This window comes from Erpetoichthys calabaricus, chromosome 8 (genome assembly GCF_900747795.2).
Source record: "Erpetoichthys calabaricus chromosome 8, fErpCal1.3, whole genome shotgun sequence".
NCBI lineage: Eukaryota > Metazoa > Chordata > Cladistia > Polypteriformes > Polypteridae > Erpetoichthys > Erpetoichthys calabaricus.
This window is the reverse complement of record NC_041401.2, coordinates 29,985,995-30,013,337: the sequence shown is the minus strand read 5'-3', so window position 1 is coordinate 30,013,337 and position 27,343 is coordinate 29,985,995. Positions and strand designations below refer to the sequence as shown.

The following is a 27,343-nucleotide window of genomic DNA, read 5'->3' as shown; positions in this document are numbered from 1 at the left end:
CCATGTTTTGATGGGTGAGAGCTGTATAGGTGACACAAGGTGGGCCTACACAATATTAGGCTGGAGGTTTTAAAGTTGTGGCTGATTGGTGTACATACAATATGTATAGTATGTGTATATACCTCAGTTAAACAGTTCAAAGACAAAATATGTAAAGTTTAAGTAACCAACTTTCTTTATTTCTGTAAATAATCACTCATTCCTGCAACGTACTTAAAAAAAAAATGGGGCAGGAATGTGCTTACCTCTGTGTTATATCACCTTTCTCTTTGATAACATTCAATAATCATTTTAGAACTGAAGTTACTCATATTTGTCATGTTGAAAGTGTGTTTTTTCCCATTCTTGCTTGGTATTGGACTTCAGCTGCTGAACAGTTCTGGGTCTCCATTGGTCTGTTTTACATTACCTGATACGTCACATGTTGTTAACCCATAACTACTCACGCTGGTGCATTTTGTACGCCAATCCCAGTTATTTTTGTCCAACGTCTTTTTACTTGAACCTACCAGCAGCATTCACCATCTATCCTCACCTTGGTTCACTACAAGTACAGAGTCGGAATGGTTTCCCTCCAGGGTGCCCCCAGCTAGTTTTCTGAGTGGATGCACAAGTGCAAGTTCCGTATGGTGCATTTGGTACACCACGCGGGTACTTACGTATGTACGAGGTGAGACACAAACGTAACCGGATTGGTAAATATATATATATATTTATTGATGTATTACAGCATTCTAACCACTGTCACCTTCTATATACTCCCCCTCCTGATCTCTACACCGCTCCGTTCCATTGATTGAAACAGTGCTGGAAGTCTTCTTGCTTTAGGCTTGTCAATAGGCTTGCCGTTTCTGTCTTCGCTTCATTGATTGAATAAAAATGTGTTCCCTTCAGGTCACTTTTGATTTTCAGGAACAAGTAAAAATCACAGGGAGCTAAATTGGGCGAATAGGGAGGATGATCGAGGACAGGAATGTTACTGTCAGTGAAAAACTGCTTTACGGAAAAAGCAGTACGATCATTTCGAACAATCTGATGTTTTCATCTGTCCGAGACGATCGTGGGAGACCTGTGCGTTGAACACGTTCCACATTTTCTTGTCCTTCTTTGAAACGTTTGTGCTACTCAGAAACTTGTGTGTGAGACAAACTGTTATCACTGTACACTGTTTTTATCATCTCATAAGTTTCTGTGGCCGTTTTGTTCAGTTTCGCAAGAAATTTGATGTTGATTTTCTGTTCAATTTTTTCACCCGACATTATAGCAGCAACTCGTGTAATGATTGTTGTGCAAATACTGACTGGGCTCTTCATAGGATATACCTAGCTGGTCGGCAGTTTGAGAGGGCGTGTAGGAGGGGATATAGTTCTATGATTCACTTTCAGCCGACCTCCAGACAGTTTTCCAGGAAAGCCCCAAGCCCAGTCCGGTTATTTTTGTGTCTCACCTCGTATAACAATGATGAGATGTTCTGCTTGCAATGACTTTGCAAAAACATTCAACAACTAAAGTGAAATGTGATGCACTTGCAAATCCTGCAGTGGATGAAAGTATGACCGGTGAGGAATGAGCACTGGAGAAATGATCAGGTTTATTTTCAGATAGTCTTAGACTGTGTCATACTGTCCAGTAATGTGAAATTACATTAAAACAGGTACAATTTAATATTATTGCAATTTTTTATATTACAACTTCACAGCATGCATACAAATAGCCATTTTAACACTGGTGCATAAAGTACACCATGCAAGTACTTACGAGATGAGAAATGGTGCAAGTAGTTAAGAGTTAATAGAAGACCGGGCCAGACTGCTGACAGGTCAGTTTAGCAGCCACCATCTCTGACTACCAAGCCTCACTGTTGTAATCTGTGCTGAATGTGGCTTGGTGTTTGTCTCGCAGAAATAACCAAGACTGTTCCTGACAACATCTATACGGAAGCATATGTTGCTCCAAAATGCATATGTACCCTTCATCATTAATGGTGTCTTCACAGATATACAAGTTTACCATGCCATGGGCACTAACATACCCCCAATACCATGGCAAAAGCTGGATTTTGAACTTGGTGTTGGTAACAAAGGATGGTCCTTCTGCTCTTTGATCTGGAGAACACAATGTCCACTTTCTTCTGAAACAAGTGTAAAGGTGGAGTTGTGAGACCATAGCACACATTTCCACTTTCTCAAATGAGCTTAGCCTAAAGAATTTGAAAGCATTTCTGGATTTGAGGTTTTTGCAAGGTTTAGCTTGTTTTTGTAGACGCTGTGACAAACTGCTTACTGACAACGGTTTCTCGAAGTACACCTGAGCCCAAGTTGAATGTTCACTACGGGAAAATATTCTTCTGTATAGTTTAGTTGAAGGGCTTGAAGATCGTGGGCCTTTGATATTGGTTTGCGACCTTGCTCTTTACGCATGCTGATTTGCCTGGATTCTCTGAACCTTTTAACGATGTTATGGACCACAGATGGTGTTCAACTATTGGCTCATGCAGAAAGTGGCCAGCCTTCACCCATCCTTGCTTGTAAAACATCAGAGCTTTTCGGGGATGCTCTCTTTATACCCAATGATGGTAACATCACCTGCTGCCTAATCACCTTGTATTTACCTGTGGAAAGCTCCACACAGGCTTTTCTGACACATCCCAGTGGTAAACAGGCACCTGTCCGAACTATTCTGGTGTGTTTTGCAGGCATCAAAATGGGATTTAGCTTATATTTATGAATTTATGTTAATTTTATGAGGTAAAACAGTATACAGTATATCTGTGACTTTGTACTGCTTTCAATTAAATATTGGGAAAAGAGCATTTACAAATAACTGCTTTCTATTTTTGTTTGCATTTATTTTACGTGCATACCATCCAGGCTGTTTTTGCAAATGGGGTTTTACGTACATAGACACAACGAAGACAAACTGAAGCGCCTTTCTGTCTGTAAATGCCAGTACAATAGCAATTGTTGTCACAGCCACCACTTCACAGGAATTGTGGATCTAGGAATATGCTCACAATGAATAAGAAAGCAAAACAGGCTGCTCTAATTGCAGTGTCTGTGTGTTGCTGGATGGCTTTTCCGAAAGAGCGGAGATTATAGAATAGCTTTTGTCTGGTGGCTGCTCTCTGATGGCTCTGTCCTGTTGGGAGATTTTATTTGATGTGCAAATCCTTGAGAAAACATCCTTGAACAGAGACGTCAGAGACGTGACGGCAGCTCCCACCCCCACTGTTGCCTACTAGGTATTTATTGTCATAATGCTCTCCTGTATTCCTCTGAAAGAACGCAAGGTCACTCATATTCCACATCTTGACAGGTCACTTGCAGATATGAAGACTCTTCCCGTCATGCTTCTGAGAAACGTGGCCTGGCTTGCAGTCACTGGGAAAGTTGCTTCAGGGTCTTGTCTTAAAAAAACACAAACGGTAGAGGGGGTGGGTTGTGGGGGGTGCTGGGAGCGCAGGCTTTGCACTGTCTCTTCTCATAGAAGGAGCAGCAGCAGCAGCAGCAGCAGCAGCATCCGTGATGTCACCATATCAGCCTCAGTCTGGATTGGATGACCGCAAATGCTTACTTGTCAAAATATTAAGGTTCTGTGGCTCACCAGCCTCACTGCTTATACAGTGTGTGCATTCTGGCACGATGAGGACCTAGAGAGAGGCCAGCCCAGCAGATGCTCCCTGATACAGGGTTTTGAGGGTCCTCCTTTTTTGACTTGGGATTGTTACAGACTCAGAGACCATGCAGTTGGACACACTTGACCCATACAGGGAAATTAACTGTCAGGTAAGGAGATGCACTTTAATGAATTCAAACAGGTACCGTTGAAAATGTTATTTTAGCTTTTTAATGTCAGGAGAACAGTAAGATCGTGAGGATTTCAAGCTTTGAGTCTTTCCCTTTGTGCAAGCTGGCAGTTAGAAAGAGATAAAGAAACCTAACAAGAGTGTCTGAATTTTGACTCTTCAACATTGGCATGTGGCGTTAAGAATAATAAATATACAAAAAATCAAGAGCCAAAGTGACCTGAAAAGGACCCGTCATCTAGGGAGCTCAGAAAAGCGGAACAGCATCTCCCACTGACCTTGCTGCATGCAGGCTGCCTGACATTGGGTTTACATAATTAAATAGTGAGCTGCGGTTCTCACAGGGTTTAAAGCTTCTCAGTTTGGTAAGCCCAGTGATTCCAACACACACACACACACACTCCAGAGCAGGGACTTGCCAGACGGAGTACATTATGCCTGGCCGGCCTCTGGAGCCCAATTAATTACTGGGCTGTTTAAAAAGTGTAAGGCTGTGAGCCTATGGAGCAACCCTCTAGCGACATCCCAGTCAAAGAAAAAGAAAAGTGTTTCAAAAGAAGTAAAAAGAAAGCCGAAATGAAAATAATTCATCTAATCATTGGGCAAGGTGCACTCGTTCTTCGGGTTGCAGGTAAAAAAGAAAAGCGATTAAGTGTGTGATGTGGGCATATATGTTAGCTATAACAATGGCTAACATATAGCAATAATTGATATGCAGATCAGAAAATGGAAGGGTTGAGTATAAGTAAACACAAAAACATACCCACATATACAAATGTTGGTGTGCAACAGACAAAGCCAGGACTGATCCAAGAAGTGAGAAACAAACTGAAGCAGCGCAGAAGTTTAAATGACCTCATTGTGATAACACACTCTGTCTAAAATAAAACGTTTATCATTTAGGCATTAGTGGCCGTATCCTTTTGGTCACTATATAGCACAGTACTTCAAATATTACTCAAATAATGCTAAGAATTTTAGAAGTAGTATTGCCACATGTATAGAGTGAACGATAAGTGTAATAAAATGTTGGGGTCCTAGATGATGCCCCGTTTAAGTGTGTATTGTCTGGAGGTGCTGCATGAAAGAAAAATGGCTACAGTGCCAGTTTAAATCTAAGCTTCCAAGTGTGGAGTTCCATCTTTCTTAGAAGCTGGTCCAAGACTGAATGATGACTTGTTGCTTGTTGTCGTCTTAAATACTGGCAGGACCTTAAGGGACGGGGCTTGAGGTGACAAGGCGAATCTGACACCATGCAGGGACTTCACCTCTAATCTTCAAATGGAAACGGACGATAACGACAGTGTAACAATTTTATTCTTCTCCCTGTGTTCCCATTACCAAAGCCCCCGAAAAATAACCTACACTCTCATATCTGACAACAGAATACAGTGAAATTCTTACATGAATGTCCCACCAGTGTGTAACATGTCACCAATTTCTGGCACCGTGATAAACAAAAATGTAAAAGGAAATGACTTGATCATGTTGTTTCATATGCCACATTTGTACTATTGTGGAATGGTTGCATCAAATAGAATGAAATGGCTACTACTGCCACGTTACGGTTCTTAAAGGAATATTACACTGAAAAATAATATATTTCTTATAGGTTACTAACCCCATGTGGTTTGTAGTGATGCCCAATAAAAAATCTCATGTTCTCAAGGAGAAAAGAGATAACAAACCTTCTGATAAAATGATCATCAATGGAGACCAGAGCTGAACCACAGCAAACGATATAAAAACATCAATGAAAAAATCTTACGTTACTTGAGACACATAACATAATCCACACATCAAGTTATCTAGTTGTATGTTTACAGCAGGCAAAATGCAGTTTTTGCTAAAATATTTACAAATTAGTACTTATGGGAAAGAACAGTACACATGAAAGGAATGTGTTTACACAAGAACAAGCTTTTGACTTGAAGACCCACCTCTTCCCTCTCATGCAATGGTCAAGAGTCCTGTCTTCAACTCAAAAGCTCATTCCTGTGTTTCTTAAGAGCATGGTTCATGTTTTGGCTGGGTCTCCGTCTATATGATGATTGAAATGTTTAAAGTCACCTTGTCATAGCTTTTAAGACTCTGGTTCATCTCTTATCTTGGTGTCTCTCTATATGACAAATGAAATGTCTACTTATCTGCCATGTTATGGGTCTTGAGACCTTGGTTCATCTCTTGGCTCAGTGTCTGTCTGTATGATGATGGAACTATCTACTGCTGTCATGTCATAGCTCTTACGATCCTGGTTTATCTGGTGGCTGGCTCTCTGTCTATGTAATATTTTAAATATCTGCTGTAGTCATGACACAGCTCGTAAGTTCTTGGTTCATCTCATGACTTGGTCTCTGCCTATGTAACAATTGAAATATCTGCTGTCACCATGTCATAGCTCTTAAGTTCTTGGTTCTTCTCTTATCTTGGTTTGTATTTATATGACCACTGCTGCCAGTTCTTGGTTCATCTTGGCTCATCTCTTATCTTGGCATATTTGCTGTCATGTCAAAGCTCTTAAAACCTTGGTTCATCTCTTGGCTGTGTCTCTGTCCTTGTGACAGCTGAAATGTCTTCTGCCACTATGTCATAAGTCTTAAGACGCTGGTTCATTTCTTGTCTGGGTCTGAACCTGTGTGAAGCTTACATTTCTCCCTGTGTCAGCCTGTCCCAAAGATGTGTGTGTTTTGTGAATTGGTGAGTAAAAGTTGACTTATTCTGAATGAGTGTGTCCTGGCAACATTTGACAGACAAAGCATAAAGATGGGAATTAAAAAGGGTTATCAGCTGGCTTTACTAAGACCATATGGCCCCTTTACACCTGGCATTAATGTGTATTTTGTATTGGGATTGTATCCAGATATACATTTGTAATTTAGCCAGATTGCATTAAGATTCTGGCATTAAAATGTATCTTCAGTGTGCGCCTCATGTCCAAACAGATATTCAGTGTTTACTTCCCTTCACAAATTCAAATCGGCTTCCGCTTCTGTGGTTAGTTTGTGTGGATAGAAAATGCACATTTGCACTTGTATGAAATGTGGCCAATATCCCTTTTTGACCATTTTATTAATCTAATCACAATCCCATAAAAAGTGCAGTGAATAATAATAATAATAATAATACATTTTATTGGATCACTGAAAACACATGTTAATACCAGGTTTATGGGGGCCCACGTGAATGTCATTGAACAGCTTTGAACTTTCATGGACTGAGGAACGTGCAACTGAAAAAGGGTGTGTGTGTGTGCGTTTTTATCAGTGGGCAGTGAAATCAGTCAGTCATTGTCCAATCCGCTATATCCTAACACAGTGGTCTGCTGGAGCCAATCCCAGCCAACACAGGGTGCAAGGTAGGAAGAAATTCCTGGGCAGGGCACCAGACACAGGGAGAACATGCAAACTCCACGCAGGGAAGACCCGGGAAACGAACCCAGGCCTTCTTACTGCAAGGCATCAGCACTACCATTGCACCACCGTGCCGCCCGCAGTGAAATCACTCCATATTTAGTGTGTTTTCAACATATTGAATTAATAAAGTGAAGTTAATTTTGCTCATTTAAGTACATCTTGCTTGCTATTCTTTATGAAGTAGAATTTAGTTTATAAGATAAAATATTATGTTTATTTAGTATCTTTTGATTTGTATTTGGGGGGTATATGTAGTATGGTGGTGCAGTAGTTAGTGCCATTGCCTCACATCTCTAGGAGCCTTTAGTTCAGTCCTGATCTGATGACTGTCTGTGTGGAGTTTATATGTTCTCCTCAGGTCTGCATGTTGTTTTCTCCATGCCCTTAACTTTTTCTCCTGCATCCTAAAGACTATGCTTGACTCTAAGTTGGTCAAATGTCTGTGTGTGTGTGTGCGTGTGTGTGTGTGTATGTATGCCTTACTATAGACTGGCGCCCTGACCAGTGTTAATGTCTGCCTTACGCAATCTGCTGCTAAAATAGATTCATAAAAGTGGTAACACATAAGCCTAATATGGTCTACAATTATCATTTACAGAGTAATCTTCCCTTGCCAGGAGAGTCTAAAATTAGGCAACAAAGGCTTATTGGATGAGAAATGTAGCAGGTGACAAGTTTGGAATGGATCAGGGGAACCTGTGATCTTAGTACCATTATAGGGCATGTGAAAGTCTACATCTGTACCCAAACTCAGTGTGCTGGGGTGTGCTTACCATTCGCGCCATGATGTCTATGGATGGTCAAAATGGACAAAGAAGGTGAAAGTGTCAGGGGTGTTCTTTGTGTTCCCATCTAGTCTTTAGTCCCAAAACATTTTCATGTCTGCCCAGGTGTGAGTCACATCCCTGGATGGACTGTTTTTATTGTTCAATGACCAGACTTGTTATCCCGACCTGAATATTCTCAGGAGAGCCTGTTTTTTTCATTTAATTTCATATGCAAAAGGAGGTGCTGCATAACCCCGTTGAAATGTTCAGGGTCCAGTGTTGCTGGAGGGGTCAGTGTATAAAGACAGGCACCTATCTGTTTATTTAGATTTCTTAATTATCTTTGGGTAGTATTTTATTCACTCATTCATTAAATTCTTGTCTTTAATAAGTTAAAAGGTGATACCTGGATTGTCACTGGGTATACCTGCTGGTGCCTAGCTATAGGAGGGGAGCTGTCTGAGCTTAGCTTCTTGTTCTGGGACTTTTAAAGAGAGCAGCCCTTGCTTGTTAATAAGTGAGATGAGGACAGACCTCTGTGCACATTACTGCCATCTTGTCATTTGCTAACTTGTACTTCTGCTGCCATAACTAGTATGCAAAGAGACATCCATGGATTCTAATCATTTTATATATAGTGCCCTACTGTCCAGTCGCCTCATGATATAATATTGTTTGTCAAATATGATACAACACATAAATTAGCAATTGCAATAGAATTAACTCTTTGAGGGTTGAATATTTTCTGCAGGCAACTCAGTTTTCTGAAAAGCACACAAAGCAAAGGTTTCACACGTAAATCGAAGAAAAATGTCTCTGTGGCTGCTGTCGACGCCTGTTCAGCATCTCTGGTGGCTGTGTAAGGGCAGCTCAATGGCTGGTAGCAATGCAATAGCTGCTACCTGGCCTGTCTTCGCGTGGCAGTGCGACGCAATCTGGTTTGTGCCTCTTGTGATTGTAAGTGGCGGTCCTCCCAAGTGACTGTTGCCTTAGGCGCATCAGCTACACAAAGTGTGTTCAGTACCATGTTCAGCTGGAGACCGATCAGCTGGTACCTCACTTTGATTTTCAATCCCCATGTTCAGATCACTTGCATCAAAATCAGAGTCCAACAAGACAGAGTCTGATTTGGTGATACTACGCAAAATGTCATCGATGTTGTATTTTGCTTTGTGCATTCGCTTGGGTCTCTCGCCAGATGTTGATGCCATTTTAGAGGTTGTTTCCTCTTTGCTATTCACGCATGCACAGGTAATCAAGGTCAAATCAATGAAGCTAACTTTCCTTCTAGCAAAGAGAGTCCAACAAGTCAGAGTCCGATTTGGCGATACTACTCAAAATGTCGTTGACGGAGTATTTTGCTTTGTGCATTCGCTTGTGTCTCTCGCCAGATGTCGATGCCATTTTAGGGGTCATTTGCTGTTCGCTACTCACGCATGTGCAGGTAATCAAAGTCAAATCAATAAAGCTAACTTTTCTTCTAGCAAAGAGACTCGAAGTAAAACATTATGGCAAGTTTTGTCGCCATTTATGGCTGATTACCGTCCTCTACCACTGAATTTCAACAAAAGTCGACATCTGCCCTGAAAGAGTTAATAAAACACTAAAGTAGTATGTAGTAACACTGTGTGTGTCTTTTATGCCTGATATACTTGTGAATGGGGGCAACAGGACAGAGGAAAAGAAAAACTCACAGGTGATGGGAAAACAACAATCAATTAAAGACACACTCAGGCAGACGTTCTGTGTGCCAGATGGTCCACAAAGGGTATTTTATTTGGTAGCAATGTGCCATATGGTGTATACAGTACATCAGATATATTTATGACCAGACACAACTCTCTCCAGATACGGTCTTATTGGTGCATCAAAAAGTCTAAGCATAAAATCCCTCCATTTATTTTCATCAGTTTTAATGATCTGACCTTACATTTTATTTGTCTTATGTTGTTATGATGCCAGTCTCTGATGCCATGATTAGTGAGTAAGATTATTTTACCTTGAACCTCCTGTCTTGCTTATGAGAAAAACCTCAGAGTGCATTGGCACTAGACTAACAGAATTTCAAAAAGCAGGCATTTGATGTTTGCAGATATATTTGATGTCTTGCTATCAAATATATCAGAGATGTAGCTGGCTTTCTGCTTTTGTTAAATCTTAATGTGATGTCAAAAAGGTTTGGGGCTGCAACAAGTGAAAATGGAATTGTACAGTTTGAGTCCACAAAATAACTGATTCACAGAAGGAAGTCGGCTGGGTTGGCAGGGGAAGTGATGTCATTGGGCCCAGAACTAGAAGTGACGTCATTGGGACTGGAACCGGAAGTGATGTCAGAGGTTCCAGGCAGAATTTTCCGTGGTCTGTAGGGATAAAAGGGAAAGGGTTACTTAACCCTGCCATCCCCTGGCCTGGTGTGGAATTACTTTCTTTTGGTCCTCCCAGCTGCCTCCCATGCGCATGTGTGTGACAATACAAATAAATCAATTTGACAACACAATATTGCAACATTAATTAGGTCGTGAAAATGAATAGAGATTGATAACTGAGAATCCCCATTCCCCATAAATTGAAATATTGGAGTATTAAATTCAAATTAGCTACTGGTGTTCCCAGAGTAAAGGCCATTCTGACCCCCTGTCAGAGGCGGCCTTAGGGGCGTGCGTGGCCTAGAGCCAACCAATCCCATGCAGGGCCGGTTACGTCAAACGCTGTTACCAGTATGTGTGGACTGTATAAACGTGTGCACGAATTTAATAAAAATAATGTTAACATACACCGGATTTTCTCATTACAGTATTCAGTGAAATTTTTGCAAGATAACACACGGACTTTATCAAAATATAATTGGAAAATATAATTTGACAAATCCACTTGAAAGGGACATGCAGACCTCAAAAGTGGGGCCCCCTTAGGAGCGGGGCCTGGGGCGGTCACCCCACTTGCCAGCCCCAAACGCCACTCTTGCCCTCTGTAGTGATTTGGGGTCTTGGTCAGAAGTTTAAATCTGTCTCTAGGCCAGAGGAACTCCAGAGCACCGTGTCCAGGGCAGCTCAAGTAAAAACTCAGCTGAGAGGAAGGAAAAAGGTCAGAGTGTGGAAAGAGCTGAGGAGGGCAGGACGTGAGAAAGGGGACACCCCTCTGCTTGACAGACAGGGGTTTAAGCCTGTTTACGTGGGCACAGAGGGTTAACATTCTTGTTATTTTCTCTGCACATTTCTATTTTGATTGTTCCCATTTGTGTATTTCCTTCATACTGTTTATGTTGTTAATCTACAATGACAGCCTCTTGTCACAAATACTAGGACATAAGGGTAGCATCCACACTGAAACCTGCTAAAAATATCTCAGATGAAAATCAGCATCGCCCATGGGACATTTTCAGCAAAAAAATGCACACACTCTTGCTTGGGTTGTTTTAAACTCGCTTTCAACGTCTGTGAGTAGGCGGTCTGCCTGTCTTAGCTCAGCGTGTAGCTCTCTTCAAGACAATCAGTCTCATCAGCAACGTCATCTTGTTTCTTTAGAGATTTCTCCATTTATAGTTTATTCAGTAAATTGAGGCTGCACAGAATGTGTCGCTGTTTAAACATAGGCAATTCTGAAAAATTGCCAATGCAATTTAAATGGGAGTTTTTGAATTTCAAAATTTGTATAGCACACACTCTTTTGGGAAGCTCAACCAAAATTGAATTATTTCAACAAATTTTCTCGAAGAATAAATGTTCCAAATTTCAACAAAATGGATACATTGTGAGTTGGACCATTACATGTAGACAGATAGACTGAAGATAAACACACCTAAATGGTAGAAAAGTCAGTCAGTCAATCATTCTCCAACCCGCTATATCCTAACACAGGTTCACGGGTAGAAAAGAATGGTGCAGAAAAGAAAGATCTGAGACTAGCACTATAATTATGGCTGAAATGAAGATCTCTATTTAGGCAAGATCTGAAGAATCTAGGGAACTCCTGTCACGGATTTCAGGCAATGTCTGAATCACGTCCCTAAGCCAGTGAGGCATACTGTAGAGGATGCTGTAGGATTCTTCAAAATGAACAAAATTATGTGGTAAGCTAGTGAGTTGATAAAGGCTAAACAAGGAGCAAGTGGTTTCCATCGATGTAACTTAAATGTACTTGGCATGCGGATGAGTATGTAGTGAGACCCTGACATTTTCACTGCTGTTTGTAAATGAAGAGTGATGACGCTGGTGTACAGTATAGCCCCAAAGCTTCTGTCTTAATCTGCAGCTCTTGACTTGTCATTTCAGTGACCAGTGCTCTAAATGTACAAGTACGTAGGTAATACTTGTGACGTGCCTTGTGGAAGAGCATCATATTAAAAGTAACAAAGAATGTAAAGAGGTTGTGTTCCAAGTTGACTTTTACTTGTTGGCTGCTGCGAACCTACAATATTTGGGTTATGAAAACACTGTCAGGTCAATCCACACCACTGATTCAGTGTGTGATTTTGTTCAAGACACTCAATCTGGCTTTGCTAAAATTCTACAAATATGAAAACCATGTTCCCATGCCTGTAAAGAGTTATGTTCACATATGATGTGATTAGGAGTCACAGACATAACAAAATAAAAAAGGCAGGCCGGGACCTTTACCAGCCTGCCCAGAAGAGGCCCACCCCAATCTAGCTTACTCTAATTTCTAACTGCATTTTCCAACCTTGCATGCCTCAAAAATTGAGATATAACTAACTAGAAAAGTCTCAAAATATATCAAAAGCCCCACAAATGAAAGAGAGTAAGGATGACCACAAACCATTGGCTTATGTACAAGGGGCAAACAAAGAATCTTTATAAATGAAAGATTTATTAGAAGGAATAGAAAAATACAAAAATGCTCAAAAGAGCAAAAATAGCCAATCCTAAGCAAATGAGTCCCAAGGCACAATCCAAAAGTTGAAATCCTTATACAGAAGCAAGAAAGTCACAAAAACCAGTAAATCCAACAAGAATATCAATACTTACAAATACTCCAAACACAAGCTCAAAAATTCCTGATCTACAATTACTCAGCTCTGGCCTTAAATAGCCAAAGAGACAGCTCAGAAGGAGTGATGTCAGTGTGGCCCCGCCTCCTAGGGCTCCACCCACAAAACCCAAGGAATGGATGTACAGTTAAAGGGACATTATACAATTATAGACATGACAGAAAAAATGCACACATATGAAAAATAATTATTCAATAAAAAATAAAAAGCATATCAATGCAAATCAGTGTAGAACAATGAACAGGTGCTATATAAAATGTGAACAAGGCATTCAGCCATTAGATATTAAACCAATTGGACTGCAAGTTCAACCCCTTCAATTAATTCACTGTGTGATCCTTCAGTTCACAGAGTTCATGGAAGTAATTATACTGTACCTGTAAGGGGCCATAGGGTGGTATTCAACCATTATAACCCTGGTCCTTAAATCACTTGACTGGCTTCCAGCTAAATTTAGTGCTGATTTCAAAATCCTTCTTCTCAAATAGACCAATCATAAATGGCTTAGCTCTAATTTCACAAACAGAGCTAATTAGTGCCAGTTCTTCAGGGCAACATAACAAGATGTAGGCCTTTTTAATAGAAATTAAAAAAACAAAAATACAAGAGTAAGAGAGCCTTTAGCTATAGGGCACTCAAACTCCAAACAATCTACAGTCACCATTATAGAAGTCCCAATCAGTCTTAGCATTTAATTCAATGCTTTTCCGCTATCTTGTTACAGCTGCTGCTGAGATTATTTACTTCAGCTCTCAAATATTGCTTTTATACAGTAATCATTCTAGTTGTTCTTCATTGTTTTTCACTTCATGGTTTCTGTGGTGGCACTCAGAGTGGTACATTGTCACCTGTAATCAGACTATTTTCAAAAAGTCTTCTGTATGAATACTTTAATATACATTTGGTCCTAAAACCATTCTGAATGTTTGTATATTGTTGAATAACTGGATGTTACTTCTGTGTTTATGTTGGGATGTGAAGTTTTATGTTCACATTGCATTTCATTTCTAATACAGTATTATATGTACAATGTTTCATAGCTGCTGGGCTCATAAGTGAAAGTGCACTTAATAAGAACTTAGTTGTGCACTACAGCAGTAACCATATAAAACGTGACAAAGACATTGGGTATTAAAGCATCTCCAACACATATTTACTGAGTCCCCCTAATGTGTCATCAAGTATGGCAAGGATGACATTGTAGAAATGCAGAAACAATTGTACTGTAGCTGTAATGGTGTACACTAAAGCAGGGTGTGATGGAAACCACACTCAGTAAGAACTCAGTAAGAACTATTGGGCTTTAATAACTTGAGGATGCTAGTTCAATTAAATCACATGAATTCACCACCCAGTATCAATGAAGCAGGGCATGACACTCAGGTGCATTTGGGCACTTTGTTAACCATTTAGATAGTTGGAGCATTTTAGTTTTGTTTTTGTTTATTTCATCAAACACACATATATGTAATCTTCTTCTTCTTTCGGCTGCTCCCGTTAGGGGTTGCCACAGCGGATTATCTTCTTCCATATCTTTCTGTCCTCTGCATCTTGTTCTGTTACACCCATCACCTGCATGTCCTCTCTCACCACATCCATAAACCTTTGCTTAGGCCTTCCTGTTTTCCTCTTCCATGGCAGCTCTATCCTTAGCATCCTTCTCCCAATATACCCAGCATCTCTCCTCTGCACATGTCCAAACCAACACAATCTCGTCTCCCAACCGTCCAACTTGAGCTGACCCTCTAATGTACTCATTTCTAATCCTGTCCATCCTCGTCACACCCAGTGACGAGCATCTTTAACTCTTCTACTTCCAGCTCTGTCTCCTGCTTTCTGGTCAGTGCCACCGTCTCCAACCCATATAACATAGCTGGTCTCACTACCGTCCTGTAGACCTTCCCTTTCACTCTTGCTGATACCCGTCTGTCACAAATTACTCCTGACACTCTTCTCCACCCATTCCACCCTGCCTGCACTCTCTTTTTCACTCCACAATCCCCATTACTCTGTACTGTTGATCCCAAGTATTTAAACTCATCCACCTTTGCCAACTCTACTCCCTTCATCCTCACCATTCCACTGACCTCCCTCTCATTGACACACATGTATTCTGTCTTGTTCCTACTGACCTTCATTCCTTTCCTCTCTAGAGCATATCTCCACCTCTCCAGGGTCTCCTCAACCTGCTCCCTACTATCACTACAAATCACAATGTCATCAGCAAACATCATAGTCCATGGGGACTCCTGTCTAATCTCGTCTGTCAACCTGTCCATCACCATTGCAAATAAGAAAGGGGTCAGAGCCGATCCCCGATGTAATCCCACCTCCAACTTGAATGCATCCGTCGCTCCTACTGCAGACCTCACCACTGTCATACTTCCCTTGTACATATCCTGTACAACTCTTACGTACTTCTCTGCCACTCCCGACTTCCTCATACAATACCATAACTCCTCTTGAGGCACCCTGTCATATGCTTTCTCCTGGTGCACAAAGACGCAATGCATCTCCTTCTGGCCTTCTCTAAACTTCTCCATCAATACCCTCAGAGCAAACATTGCATCTGTGGTACTCTTTCTTGGCATGAAACCATACTGCTGCTCACTAACCATCACCTCAATTCTTAACCTAGCTTCCACTACTCTTTCCCATAACTTCATGCTGTGGCTCATCAATTTTATTGCCCTGTAGTTACTGCAGTCCTGCACATCCCCCTTATTCCTAAATATCGGCACCAGTACACTTCTTCTCCACTCCTCAGGCATCCTCTCACTTTCCAAGATTCCATTAAACAATCTGGTTAAAAACTCCACTGCCATCTCTCCTAAACACCTCCATGCTTCCACGGGTATGTCATCTGGACCAACGGCTTTTCCATTCTTTATCCTCTTCATAGCTGTCCTTACTTCCTCCTTGCTAATCTGTTGCACTTCCTGATTCACTATTTCCACATCATCCAACCTCTTCTCTCTCTCGTTCTCTTCATTCATCAGCCTCTCAAAGTACTCTTTCCATCTGCTCAACACACTCTCCTCGCTTGTGAGTACGTTTCCATCTTTATCCTTTATCACCCTAACCTGCTGCACATCTTTCCCAGCTCAGTCCCTCTGTCTAGCCAATCTGTACAGGTCCTTTTATCCCTCCTTAGTGTCCAACCTTTCATACAACTCATCATATACCATTTCTTTAGACTTCGCCACCTCTCTCTTCACCTTGCGCCTTATCTCCTTGTAGTCTTGTCTACTTTCTGCATCTCTCTGACTATCCCACTTCTTCTTTGCCATCCTCTTCCTCTGTATACTCTCCTGTACTTCCCCATTCCACCACCAGGTTTCCTTTTCCTCCTTCCTCTTTCCAGATGTCATGCCAGGCACCCTTCTTGCTGTCACCCTTTCTACATCTGCTGTAGTTTCCCAGGTGTCTGGTAACTCTTCACTGCCACCCAGTGCCTGTCTCACCTCCTCCCTAAACTCAACCTTGCAGTCTTCCTTTTTCAATTTCCACTATTTGATCCTTGGCTCTGCCCTGCACTCTCTTCCTCTTCTTGATCTCCAACGTCATCCTACAGACCACCATCATATGCTGCTTAACTACACTTTCCTCTGCCACCACTTTGCAGTCTTCAATCTCCTTCAGATCAACTCTTCTGCATAGGATGTAATCTACCTGTGTGCATCTTCCTCCACTCTTGTATGTAACCTTATGTTCCTCCCTCTTCTTAAAATACGTATTCACCACAGCCATGTCCATCCTTTTGGCAAAATCCACTATCCTCTGACCTTCTTCATTCCTCTCCTTGACACCATACCTACCCATCACCTCCTCGTATCCACTGTTCCCTTCACCAACATGCCCATTGAAATCCGCTCCAATCACCACTTTCTGTCCCTTGGGTACACTGTTCATAACTTCATCCAACTGACTCCAAAAATCTTCTTTCTCACCCATTGCACACCCAACTTGCAGTGCATATGCACTAACAACATTCATCATCACACCTCCAATTTCCAGCTTCATAATCATTACTCTGCCTGACACTCTTTTCACCTTCAAAACACTCTTGACATATTGTTCCTTCAGAATAACTCCTACCCCATTTCTCCTCCCATCCACACCATGATAGAACAATTTGAATCCACCTCCGATCCACCTGGCCTTACTCCCCTTCCATTTAGTCTCTTGCACGCACAATATATGAACCTTCCTTCTCTCCATCATATTGGCTAACTCTCTCCCCTTACCAGTCATACTGCCAACATTCAAAGTTCCTACCCGCAGTTCCACTCTCTTTACTTTCCTCCTCTCCTCCTGCCTCCGAACACGTCTCCCCCCTCTTCTTCTCTTTCTTCTTCTTTGGCCAACAGTAGCCCAATTTCCGCCAGCACCCTGTTGGCTAACAGTACTGGAAATTTGTATTGTTGTCCGCATATTGATTTGGCAAAATTTTACACCGGATGCCCTTCCTGATGTAAACCTCCCCATTTATCCGGGCTTGGGACTGGCATGAAGAAACACACTGGTTTGTGTATCCCCTGTGGCTGGGTTAAACACATATATATTCAATCTTTTTTATTAATATGTTGTAAAAATGAGCAAAATGCAAAAATAACAGTGATAAATGAATATAATTAAGTACATTAGTAGATATTGCATAAAATACGAGATTGCTAAGATTTTTCAATATCTTGTACTTAAAAACAGGACTCAGATAGGTTTGTGGCAGCTGAAAGAGCTTTCATAGACAGCAAAGTTAAACTCAAGTTATGTAAAAATTGCATTTTGTACTAATGTTAGTTGTTGTGGACAGTTTATGAATAATGATGAGTGAAATGATTTGTGCAAAACTGAATTTGCAGTGAAACTTGGACTTTCAAATAAACTGTATTTTGCCATAAGTGAAATTCACGCCATCAGCAGATATATTTTCATCACATCTGCAACCTTATTCTTCATTAGCAAAAGTATGACAGAATTTATTTTGGTGCAGAGCATGGAAATGGAGCACAGCCAGGGGGCACTTAACCTGCAAGAAGAAGAACCAGCCTGGGTTATATTGCCACTGGCAAGCCTACTGAAAAATCCTAGCCTGGATCACATTAACAAGGTGTGGAAAGTGAGAGCAGATTATTTTAACCCTAACCCTAAATGAGTGGTGTGAGCATGCAGGCAGGCAGTGCACGGAGCAGATGAGTGTGTGTGGATGAAGCTGGGGAAGATCGGGCAGCGGTCGAGGGTGGTTGAGGAAGAAGACAGCAGTTTTGGCTAAGGAATGACCCTTACACAACAATATTCCTTGCTTTCCACTTCACATCCTCATTTTAGCAAGGTTTTGCATTTTGCAATTGAAAAGTTACCTGCGAAACAAATTTTGAGGGCGATTTTGCAAAACTGTATGAAAAATGAAACTCTGCTGTTTTGCTCATCACTATTTATGGCTAATTATACTTCATTTTTCTTTAACTTCAAAGTTTTCAAAAATGTACATGTTTGAAGAGTTACTTATATAATCAATGTGGATGTCTCATGCTAAAATTGTGGGCTGCAGCAGACCATGACAGAGAGCAGGTCTTGGTAAACTATGCCACTGAATTATAATGTCCGAGAAATATTAATCCCTTGTAATCTTCTGATAAGGTTATTTTTAGTGTAACACCCTGTAAGTACAGAGGACATGCTTGTTCACTGTATGCACAACTGTTTACAGAGCTAATCTGTAATTGAAGTTGCACTGAATGTTTCTCTGTCTTAAGACAAATGAGTTTGAAAATTTATTAATTCTTTTAATGGGAGCTTTTGATATTTCCAAATATGAAATAGCACATTCTATTCAAGATATCTCAATCAGTCACCTGGAGGCCAATTACAAAAAGCACCAGTGGGCAGCATAATAGCTGGCAGAGAAGACACTGTAAACCTCCTAAAGGTGCAGGTTGGCAAGGCTCAGGGCAAGGAGAGACACCATCTTATCCATTTAGAGGTTTGAGCAGTTATGGAGGAAGAGCAGGTGAGCAGGACAGTGGGGTTCAGGCAACAGGGAGCATGGATGAGGTGGGAGATTGTACTGCTGCACAGGATTACCTGGTCTAACATCATGTGGGATAACTTCCATTGTGTCTGATCCCTTGTGCAAGCGGTCAACGATGAAGAACAAAACACCTTCCTGTGCTTTTGAAGATGATCCTTAAAACACCTCCTCAGCAGCTGCCCAAAGGCCCTTGGGGAAGGCCACTACCGCCCATGCCATGACCAGGTGCTTAGGACAGTTACTTAGAGTATAGCCACTGCCATCCAGTCCAGCAAGTACCATCACACCATAAAGAAGATCTCTTTTGTGAAAGCTGGACAGAAATCCTGTCCAAAACCAAAAACGAGGACAGGCCTCCTCTCTATGGCCCCAGCCTGACTACTGCTTGTTGACTTGGACAAGCAGCTGAAGTTTCTGCAACATATTGTTATGACATCACTCTGGACAGACATGATCATCATCTCTGAGGTGACAAAACACCTGATCATGCTGGATCTCACTGTGCTCTGGGAGGAGCACATGGAAAAAGCAAATGAGAAGAAACACGCAAACTGCCAAGAGCTGGTGGAGAAGTGCTGGAACAGAGGGCTGGAAGATGCTGTGTGAGTCCATAGAGGTTTTGCAGGACATTCACTCTGCAAAGTTCTCAAACAGCTAGGCATTACAGGAGAAGAGGTGAGGAGGAGGAGGGCCATTAAATCCATGAGTGAAGCCGCAGAGAAAGCTATCAGGTGACTTTTGATTAAGAGGGCTGATCTGTGGGTGGCTGCTGCTGGGACGCAAGTCGGGTCTTGATCAACCCTGGCTGTTTCACCTGGGTGAGGGTGTCTGATATGTAAAGACCCGAAAACACCCCATGACCTCAGGAACATCACTGAAGATGCATCCCAGGACATTTAGAAGATGTAACTTACACACACTTACATACCTCAGAGGAGCCCCAGAGGGTGGTCCACAGACATGCGTGTGTGACAATTTATAAAACATTTCCAGCAAGTTAAGATTATTAGACTTTTCACAACAAGGCTGCTGGTTTATTCCCCACTACTGAGACACTGTTCGACTCGATGTAAGACACTCAACTATTGGTGGTGTCCTTTTATATGTTTCACCACACTTGTTAGGTGCCATGGGATGGTTTCCACTGAAGAAATGTGCTGTATATAAAGTATAAGGATTTACACATTGGATTTTAAATCATGAAGCAACTATTTCAGTCCCCTTTAGTAATAATTATTATTATTTGGAAGATGGCTTTTTCCTGGGAGGCTTGCAACATTTGTGATATACAATTGCTCATGGTCACACAGTGTTAGTAATAGGATTTGAACCTGCAGCCTCAGGTTTTAAAGTCCAAAGACTTAACTACTACACCACACTGCATTTATATATTGTGACAAATGGCCAGTGTCATTACCCGGCTGGGACGCCGGCTGGGTGGAATGACCGAGGGAGATACCATGTTGGAGTCACTATCTTCCCCTTGACACTAGGGGGCAGCCCCCCCTGGGTTGCTATAGCAACACAGATCCCCACAGGTCATGTCAGGAGTTGTAGTTTGGAGCAGCCCTGTTGAGTTCTATGGGTGCCACCAGGGGGTGCTACAGGTGCAGTTGAGTCCTTGGAGGAACCACTTCCGCCACACCTGGAAGTGAAGCCAGAAGGAGGTCAAGAAAAAACTGGAGCACTTCCAGATGTACTATAAAAGGAGTCGCCTCACAACCAGCCAGGGAGCCAGAGTTGGGAAATGGAGTATAAAGCTTGCGAGGAGGAGAGGAAGTGACAGAAGAAGTGAGAGAGCGAAGAAGAGAGAGAAAAAGAAGAAGGGCTATATTATATTGTATCATGATGGGTACTTTCTGTACTGTGCTGTGAAGTGGGGAGCAACAGACAACACTGCTCCACCTGAATAAGGCGTGTGCTGTGCTGAACTTGTGTCTCATCCTGTCTGTGTTGGGGTTTGGGGAGCGGTCACAATATATACAACTGATATTTCTGACTTACTGTGTGAGCCAAAGCACATCACCTAAACTCCTAGCAATTCATTGCTATGTGCAATGGAATGGTGATCTCTGCAGAAAGGAACTGTATAAAATATGGTCAAAAACTGAAATTTGAGTTGACATCATTGACTCTCTGAGCAAGTCATTTAATTATCAGAACTCACATTATAGAGTAGACCTATAGAAAAACTGAACTGAAATAAATAATTGCAATGATCTACACCAAATGGAAAGTAAAGTGCTATTTTACAAGTAACTTAGGCTCATTAAAGTTGCATGGATTCACGGAAAGGAGCGTAAGGCTACTTGAAAAATGTCCCCTCTGTTTGTATGAATGGGGTTCAGCATAGCAGGAACACCTGGAGCTGCTCTGGAGAGTTTTGCATGAATGGCTTCAGGAGTTCAGGCTATTTCTGACCCAGGATGTTATGCCCAGGACAAATCCAGAAGTAGTTTCTGATCTAAGCTTAAATGCCCCTATAGTGGTAGCTTGTAGTTGGGAGCCAAGGGGTCAGAGTTTGTGAAGGAAAAGGTAAGGACATGAAAAGGGACGAGAAAAGGGAGCATTCTGATTTAGGACTGTGGTGCGCAAGTGTGTTAGACATCCGGCTTTGTTCGAAAAAGGTTCAAGTTTGGTGATAGGCTGACCCAGCAGGGTAGCCTGGAGTTTGTTTTTTGTCTTTTTGATACTTTGAGTTTTCCCAGTGCTTATTCATTTAAGGAGTCACATATGGAGAATGAAAGTGGGCCTGTGTGTTTTACAGCCCTCCTTCTTAGCTGAAATGGCACATTGCTTTCCTGCAATCCATCCAATCAGGAAATTGTTTCACACCTTGTGATGCTTTACTGCAAAGGATCATTGAAGTGTTATTTTAATTAATATAGTGCCTTTCATGTTAAACCCATTGAAAAGTACTCTGAATAGTACAGCTCCTCTTGTTTGTTTATGTGGTCTGATGGTGGCCTTTTTAATGATGTCTGCACTGGGAGGCATGCCAGTCAACTACTCTATAATTAATCTTATGTGGCAAAAGGAAATACTGGTGAGAATAAACGCATCTGTGCATGGTGGACATAGGAGATGATGTGGCAATGTGCAGTCACTTCCAATGCCTGGCTGGGCACAGAGTTGTTAATGTTAATCACATAAGACTTGAAGTGAACTGCTGGTGGGGAGCCATGAGCACAGGCAGCCAATGCCGTGAAGTTCTATAAGGAATTGTTAGTAAGTGTTGGCAAGTGATGCTTCATCGAAGAGTGCACTAATTAATGATGTGTCCTAAGGGAGAACATGAGAGTACAGCTGAAACCATAAAAAGATGAGAGCTCGCTTCTCAGTTTAACTGTGTTTCAATAGCACTCTCACTCTGCAGACTGCAGTCCTTCGGCCCATCCATTGTCAAACCCACTTCATCCAGATCTGGATTGTTGGCTGAAAGGCAGGAAATAAAAGAAACATTAAAAAATAAATTGACTTCATGTCATTTTTCCATCCACTTACCCTGGGTGGGCTGACAATGCTGACAAACTGAGCAAACCAGACCAGATTTCTCCGTCTGTGTCGGCTACCTTCAGCTCCACCTATTGACACATTTCATCCCTCTAAGCATTTCATGTTTCTTCACACTGCCTCACACCCTGTACACCTCCCTCTTCATGACCAGGTGGTTCAATTACTTTACATTTATTAACTAAATTACTTTAAAGTTACTGTCCTAAATGTACATTCCTACCAAATGTATGTTTTTTAACTAAACGGGGAATAAATAGTGTTTTGTTGATGGGTGAGTGAGTCAGTCAACTTGTCAATCGTGGGAGTACACTGGTCATGAAGGAAGTATTGGGGTACTGGCCAGGTGCCCTTTTTAATAATTACACAGTCCTTAACCAAAACCGGCACCCCATGGAATGTTCAATAAAGTAAAATGGACAGCAGGTTAACAAAAAATTAAATAAGAGGCTTCTTTGATCTTTTTCTCTGGTACTTCAGTTAGGAGCTCCAGTCATCAGTCTGCTGTCTTCTGAGTGAGACGTGCCATTTCATGAGCGTCTCTCTTTTATAGCAAAGGGATCTCAATGGGTGGCTTCTCAAAGCTGTAGGAGAAAAGGGAGAAGATGTTACCATCGACGACAACGCCCCCTCGTGTTCTGGAATGGTAGTGCACACTTCAGATGAGCCTGACATATACATCTCTTTATTATAATAAAAAAAATCCTGAGACGAGACAAGACTTTCTATCCTGGGACGAGACGTGACTTTTTCAGAGAGATACTTTCACGTCCCGCGAGAAGAGACTTTGTGCCAAGAGGTTTAACCACAACGTGGCCGGAAATAAAAGACAAAGAGTAGATGACGAAGTAGAACATCGTAAAGAGGTTCAAAAACGTTGGCGCGATACATATGCAGAGCAAGTTAAAGATAATGTAAAAACTAAAATTTGAAAGTATCAAAAAAATTATAGTAAAGATCGCATTAGCACAAACAAACGGAAATCATTACTCGGTGAAATAACGTAAGAGCTGTGATAGACAGCCAGGGACTTTACCCGACCGGGACGTCTTTTTGAGGAGAGGACCAGGGGAGTGGACATATCACCAGCAGTACCTCCCCCGGGACACGAGAGGGCAGCCCCCCTGGTTTACATCAGGGCCACAGGACTGGAGCTTAGAAGCTCAACCCTGCGCGGGCCCGTGGCCACCACCAAGGGGCACCTGGACAGTTCTGGAGCTGTGGCCTACAGCACTTCCGCCACGCCTGGAAGTGCTGCCGGATTCCCATGCAGCACTTCCACCACACCCGGAAGTGCTGCCAGAACTTGATCAAGGAGCACCTGGAGCACTTCCGGGTGAGGTATAAAAGAGGCAAGCGAGCCGGAGTTGGAAGGAAGAAGGCAGAGCACGTGGGAGAGGAGTGGTCGGACAAAAGAAGAAAGGACGGAGCTTTATTGGGGTTTGTGCATTGTGCCGTTCTGGACATTGTTGGTCTGTGTGTCTGTCTGTAGCCAGGCTAATCTTCTATAGTGCGAAAACAGATCAAATATATTGTGTGGATTTAAACTTTAAGTCAGAGATTTGTAGATCTTCTAATACGTGTTGCCATCAGGGAAAAGTAGTGTTTCTTCCCAATGAAGAGGCGTATCAGTGAGAATTAAAAGATTTGTTGTTTGGTGAAAGTGAAATCCACATAAACGAGTGGCAGAGATGAGAAGTGACTGACACGTAGCGCAGGCCGAGGGGATTGGCAAGCGAAGTGAGCAGGTGGCAAAGCCCCCTAGTATATACATATATTACATATATATCTCACTTTATACAACTGACTACGTCTGGTGATTTGTCTGTCAAACTTCTTAAATTTGCAGATGACATCACACAATGATGAGACCATATAAAAAAACAAAAAGTGGAAAATCTCACACTGCAGTGCAGCCATAATAATTTGGGCCTTAACATCCAAAAAACTGAGGAGATGATTATAGATTTCAGGAAGCAGTCACCTGCTCACCTATCACTTGGTATAAATGGCTCAGCTGTTTGGATGACAGAATCATTTACATTTCGCGCCACTGTTCTGTCATAAAACCTTAAGTGGAACAATAACATCACATGCTTTATTAAGAAAGCCCATCAGAGAATGTTCTTTTTTGTGTCAGCTGAAGAAATTCAATCTCCCTCAAGCTATAATGGTCAAATTATACACAGCCATCATCGAGTCCATTGTGACCTCACCTATAACTGTCTGGTTTGGTGCTGCCTCCATTCAGGCTAAGACTAATCTGCAGCTCATCATCAAAGCATGTAACTGGCTCTAACTTACCACACACTGAAGTCCTATATGAGTCCAGGATAAGGAAGAGGGCCACAAAGATCACTGCTGATCCAGCTCACCCAGGGCATCACCTACTGCACCATAGTTTATCATTTTATATTTTATCTTCTTATATTAATCTTTTGTATTCTGTGTTGTCTTTGCATTTTGCACCTATACTATCAGGACAAATTCCAGTACACATTAGAGCACCTGGCCAATAAAGTGAATTCTTATTGATTCTGATAAATTATATACATATATAAATTCACTTATTGCTAGTTTGAAGCCATTTGTTGTGTTTGTTTGTGGTTATTGTTCTGTCTTTTTCTCTTCTTTTTTGAGGCACAGTGGCTTAGTGGTTAGCAGATTGTTAAATTTAGATCATTTATAAGCACTAAAAGCATTTCATCCGCTCCACAGCTTTTGCAGTTTCTTAAAGATAAAATACTTGCAGGACATCTTCCAAATGTAAATGTTGCTCTCAGGTTTTACCTGTCATTGCTTGACACAAACGCAAGAGGTGAGTGATCTTTCTCGAAGTTCAGGCTAGTGAAGAATGGGCTGTGATCCAGAATGGGACAGGAAAGACTGGATCATTTGACTCTGATACCAATCGAGAGTGAAATCATTTTTATTTTATTTTATTTATTTATTTTTATTGAATTCATTAAAAGCATGTAACATTCTACAATCTACAATCAAGTCAAACTTAACAAAACTAAATTCAAATCAACCCCGACATAGCTTTTAAATTGGGTTTTAATAATCTGATTAAGGGCTTTCCTGCAAAGAAATCCAGAAAAGTACAGTTTTGAAAAGCCATCATTTGTCTGTGTTAATATCAAGAATGGCCTATGCAGTATTCGATTTTCTTGCATTTGTAGGCTTTTGCAATTAGATTCTGTAGTTGACTTTTCAGACTTTGGTTTCAGATGGTTACTTGGTTATTTGTCATCTGTGCAGCGGCGGCTGATTAATGATATAAGCTATGATACAGCGTACTTTGTCTCACATAATTTCAGAAAGTGAGCCCATATTCAGATTGTTGCCATTTGTTTTAAAGATATGACTCTGTAGTGGTCATTTTTTCACTCTGGGTGATACTCGGCACTTGAAGTTGATGGGCATTCACAGTATTTTTCCATAGTCAGGACCCCAAAACTGTCCCTAGTCCACCCTCCTGTGTGTGTGATACATGGTAGACATTTTCTCAGATTGCCAAGCCACTTTTTTTTTGACTCCAGGAGCTGCTTTTGAGTGTGTCAAATAGGAAAATGCTGTATATAAAATATACCATATACATTGAAATAACCTCCCTCAAGCTAAATTTGGAATGGAAAACTAATCCATAATTGAAATCATACAGAGTGTTTCTCTGTTGTTTATTAAAGATAAGCCACATACAACAACAACATTAATTTCTATAGCACGTTTTCATACAAATGATGTAGCTCAAAGTGCTTTACAATAAAATTAGACAATACTAATTAACAAAGAATAAACTAAGGTCTGATGGCCACTGGGCAAAAGACAGAGCTCCTTAGGGTTTGGATGGATTTTATTATTGTATTTGTTGATTATTAACATATATACCTAAGATTTAAAAAAACTTTTCAGAAAAATATCTTTTACCTTAGGTATGTTTTAGTAAGGGCGGCACGGTGGTGCAGTGGTAGTGCTGCTGCCTTTGCAGTTAGGAGACCTGGGTTTGCTTCCCGGGTCCTCCCTGCGTGGAGTTTGCATGTTCTCCCTGTGTCTGCGTGGGTTTCCTCCCACAGTCCAAAAACATGCAGGTTAGGTGCATTAGTGATCCTAAATTGTCCCTAGTGTGTGCTTGGTGTGTGTGTGCCCTGCGGTGGGCTGGTACCCTGCCCGGGGTTTGTTTCCTGCCTTGCGCCCTATGTTGGCTGGGATTGGCTCCAGCAGACCCCCGTGACCCTGTAGTTAGGATATAACGGGTTGGGTAATGGATGGATGGATGGATATTTTAGTAACCTGCTGCATCAGTTAGGGTGGGTCAGGCCCCACTAGCCACCCCATTAACTCATGCCCCCTCCCTCCCATGTGAGGTTTAAAAGCCCCTCTTGTGGTCATTAGAAGGAACTGCAGGTCCACAAAGAGAAGATGTTGGGACGCCAACCTGGTTATCCCAAGTTTAATTAGGTAACAGTCCACTTAAAAACATGCACTTGATGGCACTGAACAGACAAAAAAGCAGGGTCCTAATGAGGAACCTTTTTCTTGGCTGGTGAGCCTATAATAGTCACTGGTGTCCATTCTTATATTGGGTGACACCTCCTTCTGGGAACCATGGGATATGTAGCGGAAGAACCGGATGGGGTGGAGTCAATTGCTCTCACTGGGAATCTTCTCAGCACTGAGGAGGGAAAAACAAAGGAGAAGGTTAGCACCAGTGCCCCCTTTCGTCCCAGAGTGGAAGTACATACCTCAGAAGAGTGTACAGCGTGGTCCACTGACGCATATGCATGACACTCTCTAAAAGAGTGA

At 41.7% G+C, this 27,343-nt stretch overlaps 1 protein-coding gene across 5 annotated transcripts in view; it reads left to right on the top strand.

Annotated features, from left to right (window-relative positions):
• Window positions 1-27,343, top strand: part of LOC114655426 (sodium-driven chloride bicarbonate exchanger-like) — a 326,186-nt gene that overhangs the window by 93,430 nt on the left and 205,413 nt on the right. The window contains exon 1 of one of the 5 annotated variants that reach the window (XM_051930578.1): window positions 3,570-3,785. The exons of the other annotated variants lie outside the window; for them this stretch is intronic. Coding sequence (XP_051786538.1) covers window positions 3,741-3,785 — 45 coding nt within the window. The 5' untranslated portion in view covers window positions 3,570-3,740. Of the gene's footprint in view, window positions 1-3,569; window positions 3,786-27,343 lie in introns of those variants that run through there. 5 annotated transcript variants of the gene reach the window in all.